The sequence below is a fragment of the Felis catus genome, chromosome B3 (genome assembly GCF_018350175.1).
Source record: "Felis catus isolate Fca126 chromosome B3, F.catus_Fca126_mat1.0, whole genome shotgun sequence".
Classification (NCBI taxonomy): domain Eukaryota; kingdom Metazoa; phylum Chordata; class Mammalia; order Carnivora; family Felidae; genus Felis; species Felis catus.
In genome coordinates, this window is record NC_058373.1 from 40,128,821 (window position 1) to 40,150,213 (window position 21,393).

At 40.6% G+C, this 21,393-nt stretch overlaps 1 protein-coding gene across 4 annotated transcripts; it reads left to right on the forward strand.

Annotated features, from left to right (window-relative positions):
• The first annotated feature begins 128 nt into the window (after window positions 1–128).
• Window positions 129–20,074, forward strand: SPG21 (SPG21 abhydrolase domain containing, maspardin). Of its 4 annotated transcripts, none has more exons than XM_019832237.3 (10): window positions 129–379; window positions 994–1,150; window positions 3,887–3,973; window positions 6,673–6,834; window positions 10,858–10,938; window positions 12,222–12,367; window positions 14,811–14,934; window positions 15,740–15,847; window positions 17,895–18,035; window positions 19,368–20,074. In XM_019832237.3, exons 3-10 carry the CDS (start codon window positions 3,911–3,913, stop codon window positions 19,482–19,484), a joined length of 942 nt encoding a protein of 313 aa, XP_019687796.1. In that variant the 5' UTR covers window positions 129–379; window positions 994–1,150; window positions 3,887–3,910; the 3' UTR covers window positions 19,485–20,074. The 4 variants fall into 4 exon arrangements, with proteins under 4 accessions (XP_019687796.1, XP_019687795.1, XP_011281224.1 ...); XM_019832236.3 differs by lacking the exon at window positions 994–1,150 and adding an exon at window positions 2,484–2,739; XM_011282922.3 differs by lacking the exon at window positions 994–1,150.
• The last annotated feature ends 1,319 nt before the right edge of the window (window positions 20,075–21,393 follow it).

Consider the following 21,393-nt stretch of genomic DNA (forward strand, 5'->3'; position numbering starts at 1 on the left):
TGTACCGAGCCGGCTGGGAGTGTCTCACCTTGGTCTCCATCCTTCGCTGTCGTCATGGTGACCGCCGGAGCCACGCAGCCCCGCCCCTTCCTCATGACGTGGCCCCGCCTCCTCCGAACCCGGAAGCGCGAGGCTCGCGCCCACTGCGCGAACCGTTCGGGAGGGGGGAGCGCGGCAGCTGAGGCTCGCCGGGCCGCGCGCCCCGCCCCTCGGAGGCCCGCCCTCCAGCTCGCCCCCACAGCCCGCTGTGCCTGCGGGTACTGAGCGCTCCGGCAGCCGGCGGTGACTCCGACCCAGCCGCCTCCCCGGCCCGCGCCCCTACTGGAGGGAAGAGCCGCTTTGGGGAGGAGGGAAAGGGACGTGGGGGAGGCCACGGCAGGTGAGGGGTGGGCGAGGCCCTGGAAGCGGGGTGTGGGTGTGTGATGTGTATAGGTTTGCAGGTGGGTGTGTATGTACTGTGTGCGGCTGCCTCTGTTGGTGTGACTTTGTTAGTGTGGCCCCTAGTGGGCCGGTCCATGTGATCATGCACGTGACCGCATGTCCCTCTGTGTATGTGTATCTGTCTATCTGTCTGAGGTCAAGTTTGACTTACTGAGGTGGTCGTTGTACTGTGACCCTGCCTTGTTGTGGCTTTCACAGGCGGGACTGGGAAAGGGTGGGGTCTGTGTTTGGATCATCTGGGGATGGGGGTGCGGGTCTCTTGACCAGGGCATACTATTGTAATCTGGTCCCGGGGATACACTGCTGCAGCCCAGGAATATGTTTTTCAACTTTTAAGAACTCTGAGCAGAAGCTAGTTATTTTGAAGATTGCACCTCAGCCTGAAAGTGACAAATGTCTTTGTCATTGCTCAGTACCTGGTGTGAGACTTGTGAATGGGGGATGAGGAAAGTAACAGGACTAGAGTGCGTTGCTTTCCTTCTTCTGGCTTTCCTAGGGAGTTATAAATTCTGCATTTATGCTGCTGCTTTGTCTCCTTGTACAATGTTCCAGCTCCTGTTAGCAGCATGATTCAAGAGACCGAGGAGTAACTTAATAGCTGTGTGCAAATTTCCAAGAGCTTTTACACCAAGACAGTACAAGATGAGGTGTCACAGAAGAAATGTCAAGTTGGCAGCTTTTCCTCCCATGAGGTTTAGACAATAATGGAGTAAGTTCCTGAAGAAAAGAGGGATAAATGTTCCCCTAAAGAAATCTGGAGGAAGAAAGGATAGCTGTGTACTGGTGTGGTGAGCTGTTGAGATTTGCATTAAAAAAGCCAACTGCATTGCCTAGAGACTCTCAGGTCCTAATATTTAGTTACTGCTGGCATTAATAATCACAGACTGCCCATATGTGGATCAACCACAGATTGAGATAAAGGATCCAAAAACCTGTGACTAGTTAATCTGGTTATGTGACTTAAACATTTTTAAAGATGATTTCATTGACTATAAACTGGCAGGTTCTGTTGAATCCCTGAAGGGTAAGTGCATGTAATTCCTGATGCACACTCACAATTGGCAATTTTATTGTCTAGCACCACAGGGCCAGGGAGGACTGACTATCCAAAGTACTCCCTGAGGAGGGATTTCTTTAGGCAAGATTAAGGCTGATCTCTGTAGCCCTTTTCCCACCAGCATGAACAGGTGCTTTTGTTTTTGCGAAGAATTGAATTGTGAGAGATCAGATCAGTGTTGAGCTCCTGGTCGACATTCTTTCTTATTTAATACTGACCAGTTTGGTCACAATCTCAGTTAACCTTTTTTTGCCATATACAGAATGTTCCTCTCGTGACTTTAGTGAATGAAAGAGAGCTCGGAGAACAGACTTCCTTTTCATACCACTCACAGCTGCTTTCTCTTTGCAGCAGTGAGTTTTTTTGTTGTTGTTTTTTTAACTTAGATGTCAGTTGGTCAGATGCAACATTTGGTATCTATCTTACCTTTCATGTATTGCCAAACTAACACAAGTGTTAAAATCACTTGCCTCTACAAAAATTTGGTCACAGTTGGGTGGAATCTCTCCATCCAGTGAGATTTGTTATAAAATGTTATACTGAGGTGGTTGTGAATAATGCTGAGGACTGTGGTAAGACACATCTTTCTACTTGTTGCTCTGGGAAGAAGTGGATGTCAGTGAATGTGTGTGCCTGTGTATGATCTGTATGTCTATGATAGTTTGGTTTGTACCTTGCAGCTGGTTCCAAAACTGAATTAATTTATCCCAAGTCTGGCAAATCTAGAAGCTACCTTTCTGGCTTTAAGTAGCTTAGATGTTTTATAAACCTACTGAGTAGATTCCAGTGGCTTAGATTTTTTTTTTAACATGTTAATATTCGTTAAGAGAAAATGGATATGCAAAGAACGATTTTCTTTATTCCAGGATGAATTATAACTACATCTGTGCACACTGATTTCAGCATAAGACTGGCTAATGATATTCTTGGTACTTTTGAGAACAGCTTATGATTTTAACAAACTTTTCTAAAATTACCATCCTAGCCTTGAGGGAACAGACCATTATTGCAATGTCAAGGTTGTAAATCAAGTTTAATAATGGATGCCTACGTCTCCCATCTCCTTGGGGTTTAGTAACCCCCCCCAAGATTAGAGGTAACTGTTATGATTGCTAAGTTCCCTGAACTCCTGAGTTGGCAGATGTGGAGGGCCAAAAAGGAGTCCCCAGCTCCTGGCCAGTCCAGAGAACTGCACTCGCTGACCAACCACTCAAAATAACAATTCAGAGTCAGCCCAGGAGGTAAGTGTTATGGTCTTGAACACATCCTAGCCTTGTTAGGAAATCCATACTTGCTCTGGGGGTAGAGGACAGGATACACAGCAAGTATTTGAATCCTTCCAAACCAGGGGGTGGAAGTTCCTCGTTTGGCAATAAGAATCTGCAACAGGGAGCTATAATTTCAAGTTCCTGTTACGACAATACAGATGCCTGAGCAAGGAGGGGCAGCCTTTCCCTTGAAGATGCCCAGCCATTCCAAAGCTGTTAGATCCCTGGGTCAGAAGAGACTCTAGGATTGCCTGATCCAGTCTCCTTAGGACATAGTCATCCATTTAGTCAACAGATAATGCCTGTTCTGTGCCAAGCACTGTTCTAGGCTTTGAAAATACAGTGGTGAAACAGTCATAGATGGGAAAGCAAGCTCAAAGAAGGTCAGTGACTCTTCCAAGGTCACGCAGTTATAAAAGCTAGAAATCACTAATCTCACCACAAGAGACTGCGTATTTCTTCTAAAAACCCATGTTTTGTTGCTGGTTATAGTGCCTTCAAGCCTGTCCTGGTATTTGATCATAGATCTTTCAGAGGAGGGTATATCACATTTAATCACATCAAGAACTGCATTAAGAACTACATGTGAGGTTCTGAAACTATGTTCTGCTAGAGTTAGATTTATGGCATTTTGTGACTTGATCAAGACGCAGGCTTCTATTACCCCCTTTCTCTAGTGTGGACTGTTCCCTGAAACTCTATCAGACATCTTTGTTAAAATGGATTCTTAAGATACTGTCAACACATAGGTGATGGTACTGCAGTTTGGAATCATTTACCTAGGACAGGCATTCTGGTGTCAGAACACACTGTCCTACCTCTGGTCCTAGCTCTGCTATAGACAGGAGATCGCTGGTAAATCATTTAAGTTTTCTAGACCAGGTTCTTCATCCAGAGGAACTAAGAAAGTAATTATCTCTCAGGGCCCCCTCCTGCTCTGTGACTATAGGACTTCACCAAATTGTTTTCTGTAGTTTAAGTATATACTGACAAGGTAAAATAGCCCATTTCTTTGGTTTTACCATTTAAAGTATTGTTTTTATAGCTAGACCAGACTCTACATTTGGTTCTGATGTAAACATGAATTCTTGACATGAAACATCACATGCTTTTATTTCAGGGTTAACCTCCATTTCAGCTAATCATGGGAGAGATTAAAGTCTCTCCTGATTATAACTGGTTTAGAAGTACAGTTCCCCTTAAAAAGGTATGTATGGTTTTACTACACCTCTTATTTGCAAAATCTTGTATTGTTTTTGTTTGTGACTTAGATGTTATGCCTTAACAGTGTTTGAGAGTAAAGGTTATTGCCAAATATCAGGAGTCTGGGTCGTAGGGCATAAAGTTCACCCCTTCTTTGTCAAGTGCAGTGAACTCTTGAGACGCATTCAAGAGTAAAAGTGGGTATAACTGTACTCATTATTTTATAATTGCTTTTGTGTATTCAAGCAAACAGGAATATGTGTACTCTGTAGATAGTGGAAAGCTTACCGCAACAGCAACTATATAGTACGTGCAGTCAGATTCGATTATAAAGCCTTTTCCTATTCCTCAGATTTAAGATTTTCAAAGGGCCACATTATAGATCCTCTGTAATGGTAGCCATTTTCAGGAAATCTTATTTGCCTGAGATGTCATTCACAGTGAAGTTTGACTGTCGACTCAGAGTCCCTAATTAATCCCAAATGTTTTGGGGATCATACTGGACAAAAGCTAGTTAAGTCACAGAGCAAAGTCTTTGCTGATCCCTTTGCAAAAGTATGAGATGAAAATCATCTATGTCTCTGTTATAATTATTTTGTCAGGGTAGACATCTGTGGAAGTGCCATGCAGGTTTGAATTAACAACAAAACTATTCTCCATATAGAAATTTGAGATACAGTTCTCCAAGTGTAAACAGAGTATCTGCTAGACAACTGGCACTGTTGTAGGAGGTCAGCAGATACCTTATTTCATTCTTAACAGTTTAACAAAGCTGGTAGTGATGTGCCCCTCTTGCAGATAAGAAAACCAAGGTCCAGAGAGGTTAACATGTTAAAGGTCACTCAGCCTGGTAGAGTCTGCCCATTAAAATCAAATTAATCTGACTTCAGAGTCAGATGTACTTGACTGCTTACCAAAGGGAGCTGCCCTTCCTTCTTGTTCCCTGGGAAACTCCTGCCCGTACTAAATGATAATTGGGTCTTGCAGTCCCATCCCCTCAAATAATTCATGTGCGCTCATCTTGATAGCTCACTTTCTCAGCAAGCTGATCACCAGACCCCAAACAACCCACACTTCTCTAAATATTCTTAGAAGTAGTTATAGGAGGTAGTTTGGTTGATGTGATTTTCTCCAGTTGTGAGATCAGTTTGGTCCACAAGTCATGATAAGTTTGCTTGAAATTTCGTGGTGCTAGATTTTAAATTATCAGATAGATATTGCATCTTCTAAGGGATTTCTGACAAAATTGCCATTCAGAGAACTCTGAGAAAATTGAAGTGATAAACAACTTTTAAGTATTTATGGCTTATGTTCAGAACATACTATGTCAATTATATCTCAGTAAAGGGGGGGAGAGAACATGCTATTTTTGTTACTTTTCTCCCAAATAGATTATTGAAATAACTTCCTGGAAAATTTCAGAGATCTAAATATTCTTACCTCATATTAGTTTTATTATTACAAGATTGGGATTCACTGTGTGCACTGTCAAAAGCCATTAAGAGATTTTTACCACAATCATAGCCTCCCAAAATAAGAGCAAAATTGTGTGTGGCAAGATGCCAAGGGCAGAAACATGAGTATGAGATATTACTGTCATCATCTGTGACCTGGGGATGTCTCAAAGGGAATTGTTAGGTTCCTCTGGACTGTGCCTTGCCCCGTTTGTCTGCTCCCAGTGATGCCAGTGATCCCAGTCAGTGTGTTACCATCCACAGTGACACCAGGGGCCCACAGCACTGCCAGCTAGGAGCTCTCAGAAAATAGAACCTGGAGGCCTTGAATTTTTTAATGTAAAAGTAGGATAAATAATTGATTTGCACTGGCAAAAGTTCAGGAAGTTCAGGTACTTTTCCAAATATCACGAAAAAGTCAGCCACAGAAAACAAAAAGTAAACTATCATGCAGTGAATAATACTAATATCTAACACTCACTGAAACTCTCCCTGCCAAACTCCACGCTGAGCCCTTGACTTGTCTCAGCTCACTTAATGCTCATCTTTTTTTCCCTTTGGGTTAAGAACTACTAATTCAGGAAGGTTTCTGATGCCCTTCCTCCTCCCAACCCTCTTTTCTCAAGAAAACCAGTTTTTTCCTGTGCCCATTCCCTACACCTGACTGACTGGTTTGAAACATTCTTCCAGAACAGGGACACCTACAACCTGCTGTGTCCTTCCTCTTTAGCAAAAGTCTCCCCCTCAAAGACGTGGTGTAGATCAGGTTCCAGAACCATCTCCTGAGTGGTACCATCTCTCCCTAGTTTGTCCCTAGAGCCTGGAGTCTTTCCTCCCCTCTGGACAGCACTGGAGAATGACTCTGCAAATTGCCTCCTACACACACACAAAGCCAGAAGTATGGGGAAGAAATAAGATGCCAATTACAGGGCTTACTGTTTAATGGTAAACAAAACAGGCTTTTATAATCATGGATGGGAAGGAAAATGAAAAACTGATTTAAAAAAAAGCTTTATAGTCTTTGGAAGGATATAAGGCAATTCTGTACAGTATGTTAGCACATAGAAGAAGGAAAAAGAGACCAAAGCAGTTTATTTATTATACACGCTAGTCTGGTGTGATCCCCAGGGTACCTTGTAACAACCAAGGCGGTGGCATTAAAATTGTCACAGAAATTATAGTGTAAAGTAACAATATCAAACCAAATCCATAAGGTTTTCCATTTTTTTTCTTATAACTTTCCCTCCAGATTATCGTGGATGATGATGATAGTAAAATATGGTCGCTGTATGATGCAGGCCCCAGAAATATCAGGTGTCCTCTGATATTTCTTCCCCCTGTCAGCGGAACTGCAGATGTATTTTTCCGGCAGATTTTGGCTTTGACTGGATGGGGTTACCGGGTTATAGCTGTAAGTATTATTGATTCAGTATTACAGTTCAAGTCCACATTTTTTGGGTTTATTTGTGTGTTTTTGTTTTTGTTTTTGTATGTGGGTACTTCTGTTGCTGATTAACTATCATAATGGGCTTTTTTTTTTTTTTTTTTTTTTTTTAGTTGAGGTAAGATTGTTTTCCTTCTTTAAAATGTGAAATGAAGCCTTTGGAAGGAAGGCGGTGTAGTACACGGACATACGGAGATGCAGAGGGTACAAACTTCTATGGAAACCTCAGTGCCCAGCTTTTATGTACATTCTCTTAACTCTGAATGGTAGGAAGCATTGTCCTTGTTTATAGATGAGGAAATGGAGGTCCAGCCATTTTGGTGATCGTGGCAGGCCATGACCACTAGGTGGTGGAAGGAGAACCAGTCTTCTGACTCCATTTCCACTCCTGGTTCATTACACCACTGCCTGCAAGGGAGCTGAATGTGCAATATTATACAGCAGAGGGGTCTGCTGACATTCAGCCGACTGAAAGCTTGCTTTAATGTAAGTCTTTGACTGTTGCGATGGGTCTTATTATAGCCCATACTCTCAGCATTTACTTAAGAAGTTTTTTGTTTCTAATTGTTATTTTATCACTGAGTTTGGTCTAAATCTGGTTTCCCATTGGTCATTCTTGAATCTCTTCTGGAAGAACAGCGTAGGTGAGGAAGGCACCGTTGTTCATGACGCCTCGACTGTGTAACAGTGGAGGCTGGCCAGGGGCTCCTGAGTGGCTCAGTCGGTTGAGTGTGCAACTCTTGATTTCTGCTCAGGTTTGTGAGATCAAACCTGATCTCACAATCTGCCTCTCTGTCTCTGTCTCTCTCTCTCGATACTAAATAAATAAACTTTAAAAACAAAAAATAATGGAGGCTGGTCTCCTTACTTCTCAGGAAGGAGAGACTCTTGGGCTTTGGAGTTGGCACTTGTTTCCGGGAGCCGTAACAGTAACATGTAAAACGGGTCTCCCTGTGGGAATATTGCTGTTACTGTACATTTTATTTACTATCTGAAGGAGAGAAAATGTGGACCGGATCTCTTTTCTCGGAAGGTAACTTAAAGTTTTACTGGGTTTACCACCAACCGGGGCCACACGGAACAAATCCAGTTCTTCCTCCTGACAGCCCTTCTCGAGAAAACTAGTTATTGTCAGCTTGCTGCCTTCCCCCCAGGTCTTTTCTTTCAGGAGAAATTCTCCACATTCTTTGATCATTCTTCATGTGGCATGTTTTGAGTCTCTGCAACATAATCCTCCCTTGTTCTGGGTTTTCATAATTCCTCTTGGTTGACGGCATTTCAGGAAAGCGGGGTGGCAAGCACACTCATCCCAGCCCTCCACAGCCTAAGACACGACAGTACCTTTCCTGGTAGCCTCTGTTGATCAGCCGGGGAGGGGAAACTGAGCGGCCACAGACGTCTCTCCCACTTCAGAGCACTGTCTGAAGTTGACTGTGTGTTTTTTGCTCCAAGCTGGCAAGTCCAAATTGCTTTGCCTTTTGGCTGGATATTTCTTCTTGCCCTCAAGCTTCTTGATGTGGGATTTCATTATTTCATTAGCTAGATAATGAATCAAGAAAGGGCCAGGGGCACCTGGCTGGCTCAGCTGGTGTAGTGTGTAACCCTTGATCTCGGGGTTGTGGGTTTGAGCCCCATATTGGGTGCAGAGATTACTTAAAAATAAAACTTAAAAAAGAAAAGGCCAGTGATGTCTTCAAAGTTACTTTGTCCTTATGTGCCTAACCCCACGAAGTTTGTTTTATTTATGTAGTTATTAAAATGTATGTATTCATTTTTGAGAGAGTGAGAAAGGGGCAGAGAGGGAGGGAGAGAGAGAGAATCCCAAGCAGTCTCCACACTGTCAGCAAGGAGCCCAATGAGGGGCTTGAACCCATGAACCGTGAGATCATGACCTGAGCCAAAACAAACACCTAACCAACTGAGCCACCCAGGTGCCTTATTTTAAAACTTATTACATACTTATCTAGCAGTTGAAAGGTACCAGTCCTTTTGTCATTTACATTTTTATTGAGATAATTATAGGTTCACCTGTAGTTTTCAGAAATGATACAGAGATATCCTTTTTATACTTTGCCCAGTTTCTCTCAATAGTAACATTTTACAAAACTGTAGTCAGATATTGTAACCAGGGTATGATATTAATACAATCCACCAATCTTAGATTTCCAGTTTTACTTGTACTCAGTTTGTGTGTGTGTGTGTGTTAAGTTGTGTACAGTTTTATCCCCTATCTTGGGCATAGATATTTTTAAATTAAAGGCTTCATAAAAAAATATTTTTACAAGATAGGTTTCTTTTCCTTTTTGTTTTGTTTTTAATGTTTGTTTATTTTTGAGAGAGAGAGAGCACAATTGGGGGTCGGGTAGAGAGAGAGGGAGACAGAGAATCCGAAGCAGGCTCCAGGCTCCAAGCTGTCAGCATAGAGCCTGACGCGGGGTTCAATCCCACAAACCGAGATAGCATGACCTGAGCCAAAGTCAGACACTTAACTGATTGAGCCACCCAGATGCCCCATAATAGCTTTCTTTTCTATCATCTGACTCCAGTTCTCAGATTATCTGCTAGGGAGCAGCTGTTCTTCATCCTGTCAGAATAGTGGAATCTCATCCACAAATGAAATTTTTAATAGTAAAAGTAACATAATTACAACAAATCTAAAGTTATCCTATTATATACATGATAGTATTAATTCCAGCAACTTGTTAATGACAAAAGGAATCTAAGTTCTTAAAACAACTAGCCTGTCAGACAGGTTTTGCTTATTATTAAAGAGAGTGGAATTCTTTGGTGACAAGCTGGAGTCCTCTAGAAAGGAGGTAGTGACTTGTATTTCTTTTCCTCCTCCTCCTCCTCAGCTTTTATAGGCTACTTAAGGTCAAGCACCATACTTTTTTGGCCACAAATAAAGGTACAAGAAATCAGATATGATGCCTGAGTCAATTAAGAAAAGAGGAACAATTTTATTGAATACGCACTTCAAGCAGTGCTGCCAAAAAGAGAGGGAATTCTCCTTAGGATTTTATTTCGAGTTCTCCTGAGCCATACTTTTAGAATTAAATTGGATTAAAGGGAAAACAGTATTTTTTTACTTGAAAGGGTTCTGCTCCTATTCACCCTTGAGCCTCAGAGTTTCTTAGCTATTTGGAAAGGAAACAGACATGAATTGAAATTATTATTCACATAATATCTCTTGTGTGCTATTCTTTTTTTAAATTGGTCTGTTAGGGGGCACCTGGGAGGCTCAGTCGGCTGAACAGCAGACTTCAGTTTAGGTCTTGATCTTGCGGTTCGTGGGTTCAAGCCTCACATTGGGCTTGCTGCTTTCAGTTTGGAGCCCACTTCACTCTCTGTCCCCCACTCTCTCTGCCCTTGCCCTACTTACCCTCTCTTTCTCAAAAAATAAATGAAACATTGAAAAAATAATAATAATAAAATAAATTGGTCTAGGGGCACCTGGGTGGCTTAGTTGGTTAAGCGTTTGACTTCAGCTCAGGTCATGATCTCATGGTTCATGGGTGTGAGCCCTGTATTGGGCTCTGTGCTGTCAGCTCAGAGCCTGGAGCCTGCTTCAGATTGTGTGTCTCCCTCTCTCTCTGCCCATCCCCTGCTCATGCTGTGTGTGTGTGTGTGTGTGTGTGTGTGTGTGTGTATGTGTGTGTTTGTCTCTCTCTCTCAAAAATAAAAGGAGCAGAGCTTGAGCAAATGAGAAATGCTATTATGGGAGTCCTAAATTTTGCATACATATATTTTTTTAATTTTTTAAATATTTATTTATTTTTGAGAGACAGAGTGCAAGTGTGGGAGGGGCAGAGAGGGAGACACAGAGTCCGAAGCAGGCTCCAGGCTCTGAGCTGTCAGCACAATGCCCGACATGGGGCTCAAATTCACCAGCTGTGAGATCTTGACCTGAGCCAAAGTCAGACGCTTGAATTGACTGAGCCACTCAGGCTCCCCTATATTTATTATTAATTAATAATGTTATTATTTCAGTTGCAGTATCCAGTTTATTGGGACCATCTTGAATTCTGTGATGGATTTAGAAAACTTTTAGATCATTTACAACTGGATAAAGTGAGTACCCTAAAACTGAATATTTACATGTGATTTTAATGCAGCATTTACATTGTAAAGCCTGGTATTGTCTTTTTTTTGTTTTTAAATGATACTTCTTTTGAGATATAATTCACATACCATGCAATTTACCCTTTTCAAGTGTGTGAGTATGGTTTTTAATATATTCATAGATAGGTGCGATATATATTTATATGTAAACATAAATATATTTTATATATAAATAAATATAATATATTCACAAATAGGGTCAATTTTAGGTCATTTTTTTCACCCCAAAAAGAAACCACATATTCATTATTAGTGACTCCTCACCTTTCTTCTCCTACCCCTGGCAACTTAATCTCCTTTCTGCCTGTGTAGATGTACCCATTCTAGGTATTTTATATAAATGGAATCATGCAGTATTCATCTTTTTTTTTTAATTTTCTTAGTGTTCATCTTTTCTAACTGACTTCTTTCATTTGGCATAATGTTTGCAAGGCCCGTCTATGTTGTAGCGTGTATCAGTACTCCACCTTTTTATTGTCAAATAATATCCCACTATATATATAGGTGTACCCCATTTTATTTATCCATTTGTCAGTTGATGCATGTTTGGATTGTTGCCATTGTTTGGCTATTAGAAGTAACACTGCTGTGGGGTGCCTGGGTGGCTCAGTCGGTTAAGCATCTGACTTCGACTCAGGTCATGATCTCACAGCTTGCGAGTTTGAGCCCTGCATCAGGGTCTGTGCTGACACCTCAGAGCCTGGAGCCTGCTTCAGATTCTGTGTCTCCCTGTCTCTTTGCCTCTCCGCTGCTCGCTCGCTCTCTCTCTCTCTCTCTCTCTCTCTCAAAAATAAAAAATAAAACATTTTTAAAAATTAAAAAAAAAAGAAATAACACTGCTGTGAACATTTGTGGACACACGAACGTGGACATGTGTTTTCAGTTCTTTTGAGTTTGTACCTAGGAGTAGAATTACCAAATCATAGTTTTCTTAAATATAAATTACTGAGTGGTTTCATTTTCTAGTGTAATCTATAGATAATATTTTCTTACTTGTATTTGCATTTTGCATGCACAGATTGTTTTCTTGACGGGATGTATAAATTGTACTTAAGTGCAGTGTTTCCTAAATGTTGAGCTGCTATCGATATTTTCATCTAAGGACTATGATGACATTATGTATTCTGTGGTTGGTGAGAAGTAAAACTACTTTTTTTTTTTTTTTTTTTTTGGTATTTATGTTCAGGATTGATTGTTGTTGTAGTATTCTTCTTGTGTTTGTTTGCAATTAGGTTCACCTGTTTGGGGCTTCTTTGGGAGGCTTTTTGGCCCAGAAATTTGCTGAATACACACACACATCTCCCAGAGTCCATTCCCTCATCCTCTGCAATTCTTTCAGTGACACCTCCATCTTCAACCAAACTTGGACTGCAAACAGGTAAGAACATGAACATTGGGCCAAAATTCTTAGGATTTTCATTCAGTGGAATTTTGAAAATGTTGGCTTGGCAGGGGGCGGGGGGTTGTTGCACTAAGCGGTGGGGGTGTGGGGGTGGAAAGGGCTTGTATCTACCTCTGTCTTCTGAAACTGTCCTGGCTTTTAAAACTGGAAACAATCACCTTTGCCAAAGAAAAGAATGGAATGAACTCTGAATTTAGCTATTTCTATTACTCTGAATTATGGGTTAGCTTTGTTTAATATACATTCATGTGATCCTAACAGGTCCTCTTCAGTTGCATATGTAACTAATACGGTGTTCTGCTTGTTCCGCCTACTATGTTGTTAAACAGTTCTGTATACTGACTGACACAGTGTTTTTAGGCATTTTGGCTTCCCCCAATTTTTCATCATGTTCTGTAAATCATTGTACACATTGTTTTTTTCCTTCCCTTTCTGGGTTATTTCCTTGAAATGTGTTTCCAAAAACAGAGAGAATACATTTCGTCTGCCAGCACGTCTTGCACATCATGACACTTTAGCGTTAGTCTGCTTTCAGAAAGATGGAAATGGTGGCCTGCTTCGTGGGGCCACCCATGGGGCGCTTGTTTCCTCTGAGTCATCCTTTCATTGAAGATTCCACTTTAGGAGTACCTGGGTGCCTCAGTCAGTTGAGTGTCCGACTCTTGATTTTGACTCAGGTCATAATCTCACAGTTTATGGGATTGAGCCCCGTGTCAGGCTCTGCTCTGACAGTGTGGAGCCTGCTTGGGATTCTCTTTCTCTTCCTATCCCCCTCCCCCTCCCCCCACTGGAAAAAGAAAAGTTATTGAAGATAACATTTTGTTTATTTATTTTTAATTTTTTTCAATGTTTATTCATTTTTTTAAGAGACAGAGACCTAGCATGAGCAGGGGAGGGGCAGAGAGAGAGAGAGAGGGAGGGAGACAGATACAGAATCCAAAGTAGGCTCCAGGCTCTGAGCTATCGGTAGAGAGCCTGACATGGAGCTCGAACCCACAGACCTCAAGATCATGACCTGAGCTAAAGTCGAATGCTTAACCGACTGAGCCACCCAGGCACCCTGAAGATAACATTTTAAGTAATTTGATAAGTATCTAATAGTACCTTAAAGCTAATTTAATGTGATTTTTTTTCATTGCTAGCAAGGCTAGACTCTACCCTAAAAGACAAAGCTCCATGAGTAAACATACCTGTAGGATCAGGTTGATTTTTCACAGAATTCTCTAGGTAAACATTGTGTTTGTTATTTTCACATTTCTTTAAAATTGTAGGTAGAGCATGCAACTCTTGATCTCTGGATCATGAGTTTGAGCACCACATTGAGTGTATAGCTTACTCAAAAACAAGTTGTACTCTGTTCTCTTTAAAAATGTTTTCTGGTGTTATCTCAGTAGTTTACTCAACATTTGTGCAACAATTTCTTACATACATTAGCTACAAATAGTTCATGTCCAGACAATGCACTAAAGCTCATTGATTATTTTTGATGATTTTTAATGTTTTAACTGTCACAAGCCAAGACTGCCCCTACTTTGTTTGTGCCCCTGCATATGAGCTACATTTTATCAAATATCTGAGTGCTTACTTTGTGCCACACATTGAGGCTACAGGGGCAAGCAAAGTCAACAGGGTCTACCCCTCACAGAGGGTACCTAGGCAACATCACCTTGAGAAAATAAGGAAACCCATGGGTGGGATGGAGAAAGTTAACTGAAAGAGGGCCCACTGGCCTTGTGAGGGAAGCTCAACTTCCAACAAGCCAGTCCATTGAGAACACGCATCAGAAGGTGATCTGCACTTTTTATAAGTCATTTTCACCATAGGTTTAGAGAAAGTAGTGTTTACTGTATATAATGGCTCTCAATTCTTGTAATTAATGGAATAAATATCAACTAAAAATCACTTACAGAAATCCATAGATTGAATTGCCTTGAATTAGCCTAATTGAATCTACTGGGAGAAAACTTTGGCAGTATAACAGCTCCTTCATTTTGCTATTTTGAAATATCAATCAATCAAGGTGATATAAACCTGAAGGTTGGGATCTTAATTTTTCAGTTTTCTAAAGGAAATAGTTTAGCCATTGGAAATAAAGCCAAATAGTAAAAAAAGAAAATAGTAATAATAATAATAATGATAAATAATAAATCCTCAGTATTATCAAAATGTCTACCTTGGCAAAGAAACTTGAAATACCACTTATAATTATTCTAAATTCTCAAAACTTTAATCATATTAAACCGTAACTCTTTGGGAGCTCGGGAAAATGTATATAAAAACAAGATGCTTTAAAGCTAGCTCTTTGGAAGAAGAGATAGGTCTTTTTATCTCTAGATCCCAAGAACATAGCTAATACAAAGCTTCAATATTGAATGAATATTTGCTACTTTTGTGTAACCTTGCAAATTTAAATTATCAGGTCCTTGTTTTACAGCTTTTGGCTGATGCCATCATTTATGCTCAAAAAAATAGTTCTTGGAAACTTTTCATCTGGCCCAGTGGACCCTTTGATGGCTGATGCTATTGATTTCATGGTGGACAGGGTAAGGATCATGGCGTTGGGGTGGGGACACCTTGTACTAGAAATTTTTGTGTCTCCTTGCTTCCTGATGGTATATCTGTCTCACTGAGTATGTATTAGAGATGTTTGCTAAACAGCCTTCCATATTAACTTTAACACAGCCACACAGATTATTACTGTTGGTAAGTAATTCAACAGAATCACTTGGGGGAAGCTTTTAAAAATACAGATTCCAGGGGCACCTGACTGGCTCAGTCAGTATAGCATGGGACTCTTGATCTGGGGATCATGAGTTCGAGCCCCATGTTGGGCATGGAGCCTACATTTAAAAAAAAAAAAAAAAAACAAAAACAGATTCCAAGGCCTCTCCAGCGCATTGAACTGGAATCCCTGGGTGTGGGAACTGGGAACCTATATTTTTACTCTGTTCCCCCTCTTTCTCCTTGAGGTGAATCTCAAGTAGCAGGTCTACAGACTTGGATTTAGGGACTACGGGGCTAGATGGTTTTTCTGAGGTCTCTTCCAGCTCCAAAATCTCTTAAAAATGTTTATCTGTCACTTGTGAGTTATAGGAAGTGGCTTGCTGCCCACAGGTACCTGGTTGAAGAAGCAATTCATGTTGAGGGCTATGGATGCCAGGTTCCCACAGTAGAAAAATGGCACCACCTGGGAGGCCCATGGTCTCACAGATACATTATATTTCCTCCTTGGTGATCTTTTTGGACCCACCACACGTGATACCACCTTTATAAGCACAAATATTACACTTAAAGGAAATGTGGGAAACAAAATTAATTCAAAACCTTTGCCTGTGTTTCTTCCTACAGCTGGAAAGTTTGGGTCAGAGTGAACTGGCTTCAAGACTGACCCTGAATTGTCAAAATTCTTATGTGGAACCTCATAAAATTCGGGACATCCCTGTAACCATTATGGATGTAAGCTTCCTTTTAAGTCAAATAGATGCTTTACCCTTTTAACTGTATATATCAAAATCCTCATAATTATTTTATAATTTTTCAGTGTACCTCTTCCAATGCTGCCTTGGATTTTTTTTACACCCTCCCCCCACCCACTTTTTCAGTTCTAAAACAATCAACGTATTGCTTACCCTATTTTTTTCCTGATAGGAATAACACCATTGAAGTAGGAATAAACATAAACAAACATGGTAGTCCTTACCCATTCTGATATATTTTTGCTACAGTTATCAACAGATATTGCATTTTAGCTATTACACATCTATGTAGCAAAGAAAAGTTGCCTCATGGAGTCAGAAAATCAAGAATTCCATAAAATCTAATTAGCACAAAAGCTTGCTTCTTATATGCTCGAGTTGTGGTAAAATATACGTTACAAAATTTACCATTTTAACCATTTTTAAGTGTACATTAAGTAAACTTAAGTGGCATTAAGTACATTTACAGTGTTGTGCAACTGTCACCATCATCCATTTCCAGAACTTTTCATCATCCCAAACTGAAGCTCTGTACCCATTAAACACTAGCTCGCCATTCCCCCCTCCTTCCAGACCCTGGTACCCAACATTATACTTTCTGTCTCTATGTATTTGACTGTTCTATGTACCTCACGTAAGGTACATAGACTATAAGGAATCACATAATATTTGTACTTCTGTGTCTGGCTGAATTCACTTAGCAGAATGTTTTCAAAGTCTATTCATGTTGTGGCGTGTATTAAACGCTGAATAATACTCTCTTGTATGCAGGTACCACATTTGGTTTATCCAGCATCTGTTGATGGACATTTGGGTTATTCCACCTCTGGGCTATTGTGAATAATGCTGCTGTGAGCATTGGTGTACAAATATCTGTTTGAGTACCTACTTTCACATCTTGTGGGTATATACGGAGAAGTGGAATTGCTGAGCCATATGTAATTCTGTTTAACTTTTTGAGAAACCATGATACCATTTTCCACAGTGGTTGTACCATTTTACATTCCCACCAGCAATGCACAAGGGTTCGAATTGTTCCACATCCTCCCCAACACTCGTTATTTTCTGTTTTTTGATAATAGTGATTCTAATAGATGTGAAGTGGTATTTCATTGTGGTTTGGCTTATTTTTTTTTTTAAATCATGTAACTATTTTGCCTCATAAACGGGTTTATTCCTGGATTCAAATAATGTTTTTTAAGAATTGATTTTTGTCCAGAAATTTACAAGCATGTAAATAATAACTTCTCATTCTTCACTGTAATCTCTACATTCCGACATTGACCATGACACAGAACAAGCTTTTCAGTACTGTTGGTAAAATATTTTGTCCTCACAGTGCGTTTGCTCTGTTTGCCCATCTTTCAAAGCTGAGCTCATGTACCCAAAGTTTGGGTCACTGGAAACTGTGTTTAAGCTTTGGCAAGTTGGAAGTGCTGTGTGTGCGCGCGCGATTAAAAAAATTACTTTTTGAAAAAAAATTACTTTCTGAAAACTTGCTTGAATGTGTGTGTAAACATAAGTTTATGTGGGCAGTAAATGATGTCTAGAATCATACACTCCAAACTGTTAACAGTAGTTCCCCCAGGAAAGGATTTGGACTTTTTCTTATACTCTTAAAAATTTTGTTTTTTGTTTTTGTTTTTCACTAAGCATATAGTATTTATGTAACTGTTTTTAAGTAGTAATAAAATTTACACGTTCTTTTGGGATTTTAGTGATCTTTTTGAAATTAACTGGCATTTTCAATAATGATTGTTCACTATTAATATTCTTTTAATTCAGTTAACTCTGTTTGAGGGGAAAAAATTCATGGTAGACTTTTCTCCCAAAGAATGCAACAACAGATTCTGTAGCTTATGTTAGAAATCACCAGGGATCAGTAGGAGGAGGTGGCCCAGGCTGGCCAAGGTTCAGCAGCATCTCTTCACAAGAAAGAAATGCTTTGGGAAGCATTTTCCGTGATGTGGAAAGAACATATTAAAATACCAGTAGGTTTCAGCCTTTGTTTTTTTTTTTTTTTAAAGGTATTTGACCAGAGTGCACTTTCAACCGAAGCTAAAGAAGAAATGTACAAACTGTATCCTAATGCCCGGAGGGCTCACCTTAAAACAGGAGGCAATTTCCCATACCTGTGCAGAAGTGCAGAGGTGAATCTTTATGTACAGGTAAGTCCCAGCTTGGAAACCAGGGCACTTTGAACCCACAGTGTATAGTTTGAAACACAAAGCTTGTTTTTTTTTTTAATGGTGGAATAGGAGAACTACAGAATTCTCTGTAAGAATGAGGCACTTGCTTGATAAAAGTGGTTTGCATTAATAATTTAAAGCAGAATTCAAGCAGGTGTGTTAGAGACAGGTGACTCTCTGCCTACCATCTCTTTTCTAAGAACAGCAGGCCTATATCCACATATCTAGAAGTAGCCATTTGGTATGATGTGACCTTGCCTCCTGGATACAATGAATTCAATCAGAACAGGATACCAGATTCATGAAGCAACTTCCTGATCCACTTTTAGTGCATTAAAATAATACACGCAAAAACTGACAAAAACTGCCACTTTGTTCTCTACCTTAAATGGATGTTAAAATAGCAGTGAGGGGGTGTGTGGGTGGCTCAGTCGGCTAAACGTCCAACTTGGGCTCAGGTCATGATCTCACGGTTCATGGGTTCAAACCCTGCATAGGGCTCTGTGCCAACAGCTTGGAGCCTGGAGCCTGCTTCAGATTCTGTGTCTCCCTCTCTCTCTCTGCCCCTCCCCCACTTGTGTTCCCTCTCTCTTTCTCAAAAATAAATAAACATTAAAAAAGATTTATTTTTTTTTTTAAGTTTAAATAGCAATGAGAAATTACTGCTTTGGCAGTTTGGCAAGAAGTATCAAGAACTTCAAAAAACAGTCATGTCCTTTGGTCCTGTCATCCACTTGTGGCAGTGGATCCTAAGTAGAGGACCCTAAATTCAGAAAAACTTGATGCCTGGAGCCCTTCGTGATGATCTTACTCTGAACAGCAGAGGATGGGAAAGACCTGAGTCACAGCAGCAGGACAGGAGGGTAAACAACAACTTATGGAGTTGTGTGCCACCACTTAAGATGATGAAATTTATAGGAACTTGGGAGAGACCTGTTACATGTTAAATAAAGAACAAAGATCCCAAATTGTGGGTGTTATTATTTAATGCTTATTTATTTTGAGAGAGGGGATCGGGAGGAGCAGAGAGAGAGGAAAAGAGGATCCCACACGGGCTCTGCTCTGTCAGCACAGAACCTGACGCAGAGCTTGAACTCAAAAACTGCAAGATCATGACCCAGGCCCAAAGTCAAGAATCAGATGCCTAACTGACTGAGCCACCCAGGCGTCCCTCAAGTTGTGGTTTTTAAAAATACTTGTTTTTCTCTGTGTTTTCCAATTTGTCTCTTATTAGTACATATTACTGTGTAATTTTAGAAGTATAAAATATGCCATAGTGCCATTTAAAAGAACAATTCTGTGTTTCTACAGATACATTTGCTGCAATTCCATGGAACCAAATACGCGGCCATTGATCCGTCGATGGTCAGTGCCGAGGAACTTGAGGTGCAGAAAGGCAGCCTCAGCGTCAGTCAGGAGGAGCAATAGTTGTGGTGTTCGTTGTTAATGATGCGTGATCCAGAGAGTTCTTGTACAATCATGGCGTCAGTGCCCGCCTGGCGGCCTCTCCATTCGGCTGTCAGGTTCACCGGTTATCACTGTGTTTGGAAGTAGGACTGATTGTCGTCTTTGTGACAGGCGGCAGCTCTTCTAAGCCAGTGTAACTGTTCCCTCTTCGGTTTTTTTAGCTTTTGAATTTGAGGAAGTACTTTTGAAGACTCCCATTTTAAGAATTGTGAAAATTTTGCTACCAAAAGTCATCACCACTGTGTTCTTAAGCAAATATTAATTTCTGAAGTTTGGGATTTTGTGAGGGTTTGTTTCCTTTTTCTTTCCTCCTTTCTTTTTATGTTATTTGCTGTAAATGCTGCACATCCAGATTGTGTATCAGAAGGACATCAGTTATTTTTATGAATTCTTGGTTATTGCCGTTATCAAGTGCCAAGCTGTCGCCCTACTGTGTGCTCCCTGCAACATCAACTACTTCTACTTTCCAATTATGCAGAATCATTTTCAGTTTTATCTGTTGTCTTTCTAGCCATTACAGTCATTTGGAATAAAAACTCACTTTCAGCGAATGGCTTTGGTGATTATTGTAGCTGCCCAACTGGGCTACATAGACATAGGACTTTCTGACAAGAAACCGTGGTGGTGTTGGCCAATTTGGTATGACATTACATAAGTTACTTAATCTCTCTAAGTTGCAGTTTGCTCATTGTAAAGTAACAGTAGGTCTCATTTATTGAGCTGTTACTATGTGCCAGTTACTTTTCATACCTTCTTTCTTCCCCCTCAATGGGAATGTGTCTTAAATCTCTTTTAATTTTTTTTTTTTTTTACATTTTTTTAAAGTAGGTTCCACGCCCAACTTGGAGCTTGAACTCATGACCCTGAGATTGAGAGTTGCATGCTGCACCTACTGAACCAGCCAACTGCCCCAAATCTCTTTCAAACTATATATTCCTTTTTTTTTTTTTCTTGCCATTAATTTGTTGAAGAAATAGGCTCATTTGCTCTATGGAATTCCCCACGATCTAGATTTGGCTGATTGCAGCCTCATGGTGTCCTTTAACTTGTTTCTGTGTCCCTGGTATTTCCCATAAGCTGGTACATACATCTAGAGGGTCAGTCAGGCTCAAATTCAGTCTTTTTGGCAGGAATGCTTCATAGGGCGGTGTGCTTCCCATTATGTCACTCAGGAGGCACATAACATCTGGTGGTTTCTAAGTGGTTAACATGATGGTTGAGCTGCCCCTGCTTATCACGGCACAGATGTGTTGTTTCATTGGAGGATGCAAAACAGTGACGCAAATCAGTAACTAGAGTTCTCTGATTTAAAACAAAAATCTTCCCCTCATCAATTATTTGGTTTCTCTGAGGTACAAGTGAGACAGAAAAATCATCATGAATGCTTCTTTCCCTTTAAGTTTTAAGAATATTGAGTTAGCCATCCTATTTCTGACTTAATCCCCACCACAACCCTGATTAAACTGATTTTTACAGGTGAGGTCATGGAGACTGGGAGGAGCCAAGAGACTTGCTCATCATCACACAGGAAAGGGCAGAGCTGGGATGTTAACTTGGATCTGACCATCACAAAACCAAGGATCTTTCCACGTAGGCCAGTGTCTGCTCTGACTGTCTTGTGACTCGAGAACAGTCGTGAGTTATGGGAAGCACTTGGGAAGCCATGAAGGTAGGAGCTTAATGTTTTTAACTATTAGCATCTGAGACTACTTCCCAACCAACAGGAACTCCTATGGGCAGAGCCAGGCCACACATGGCCAGTAGCCCCTTCCTCTCCTGGTACAGCAATGAACTGTGAGACTGCCCTCTGCTTTCTTTTCACATTCTCCCCGTGGGAGCCATTTTTCCCTAACAGCTTTAACTACTCCCT

What these genes read in the sequence shown, in the direction of transcription:
- SPG21 (XM_019832237.3), top strand. Translation starts at nt 3,911, where the DNA reads ATGGGAGAGATTAAAGTCTCTCCTGATTATAACTGGTTTAGAAGTACA. An exon ending in ATCATTTACAACTGGATAAA is followed by an intron (nt 10,939 to 12,221) that starts GTGAGTACCCTA and finishes GTTTGCAATTAG; the next exon opens with GTTCACCTGTTTGGGGCTTC. An exon ending in TCCCTGTAACCATTATGGAT is followed by an intron (nt 15,848 to 17,894) that starts GTAAGCTTCCTT and finishes TTTTTTTTAAAG; the next exon opens with GTATTTGACCAGAGTGCACT.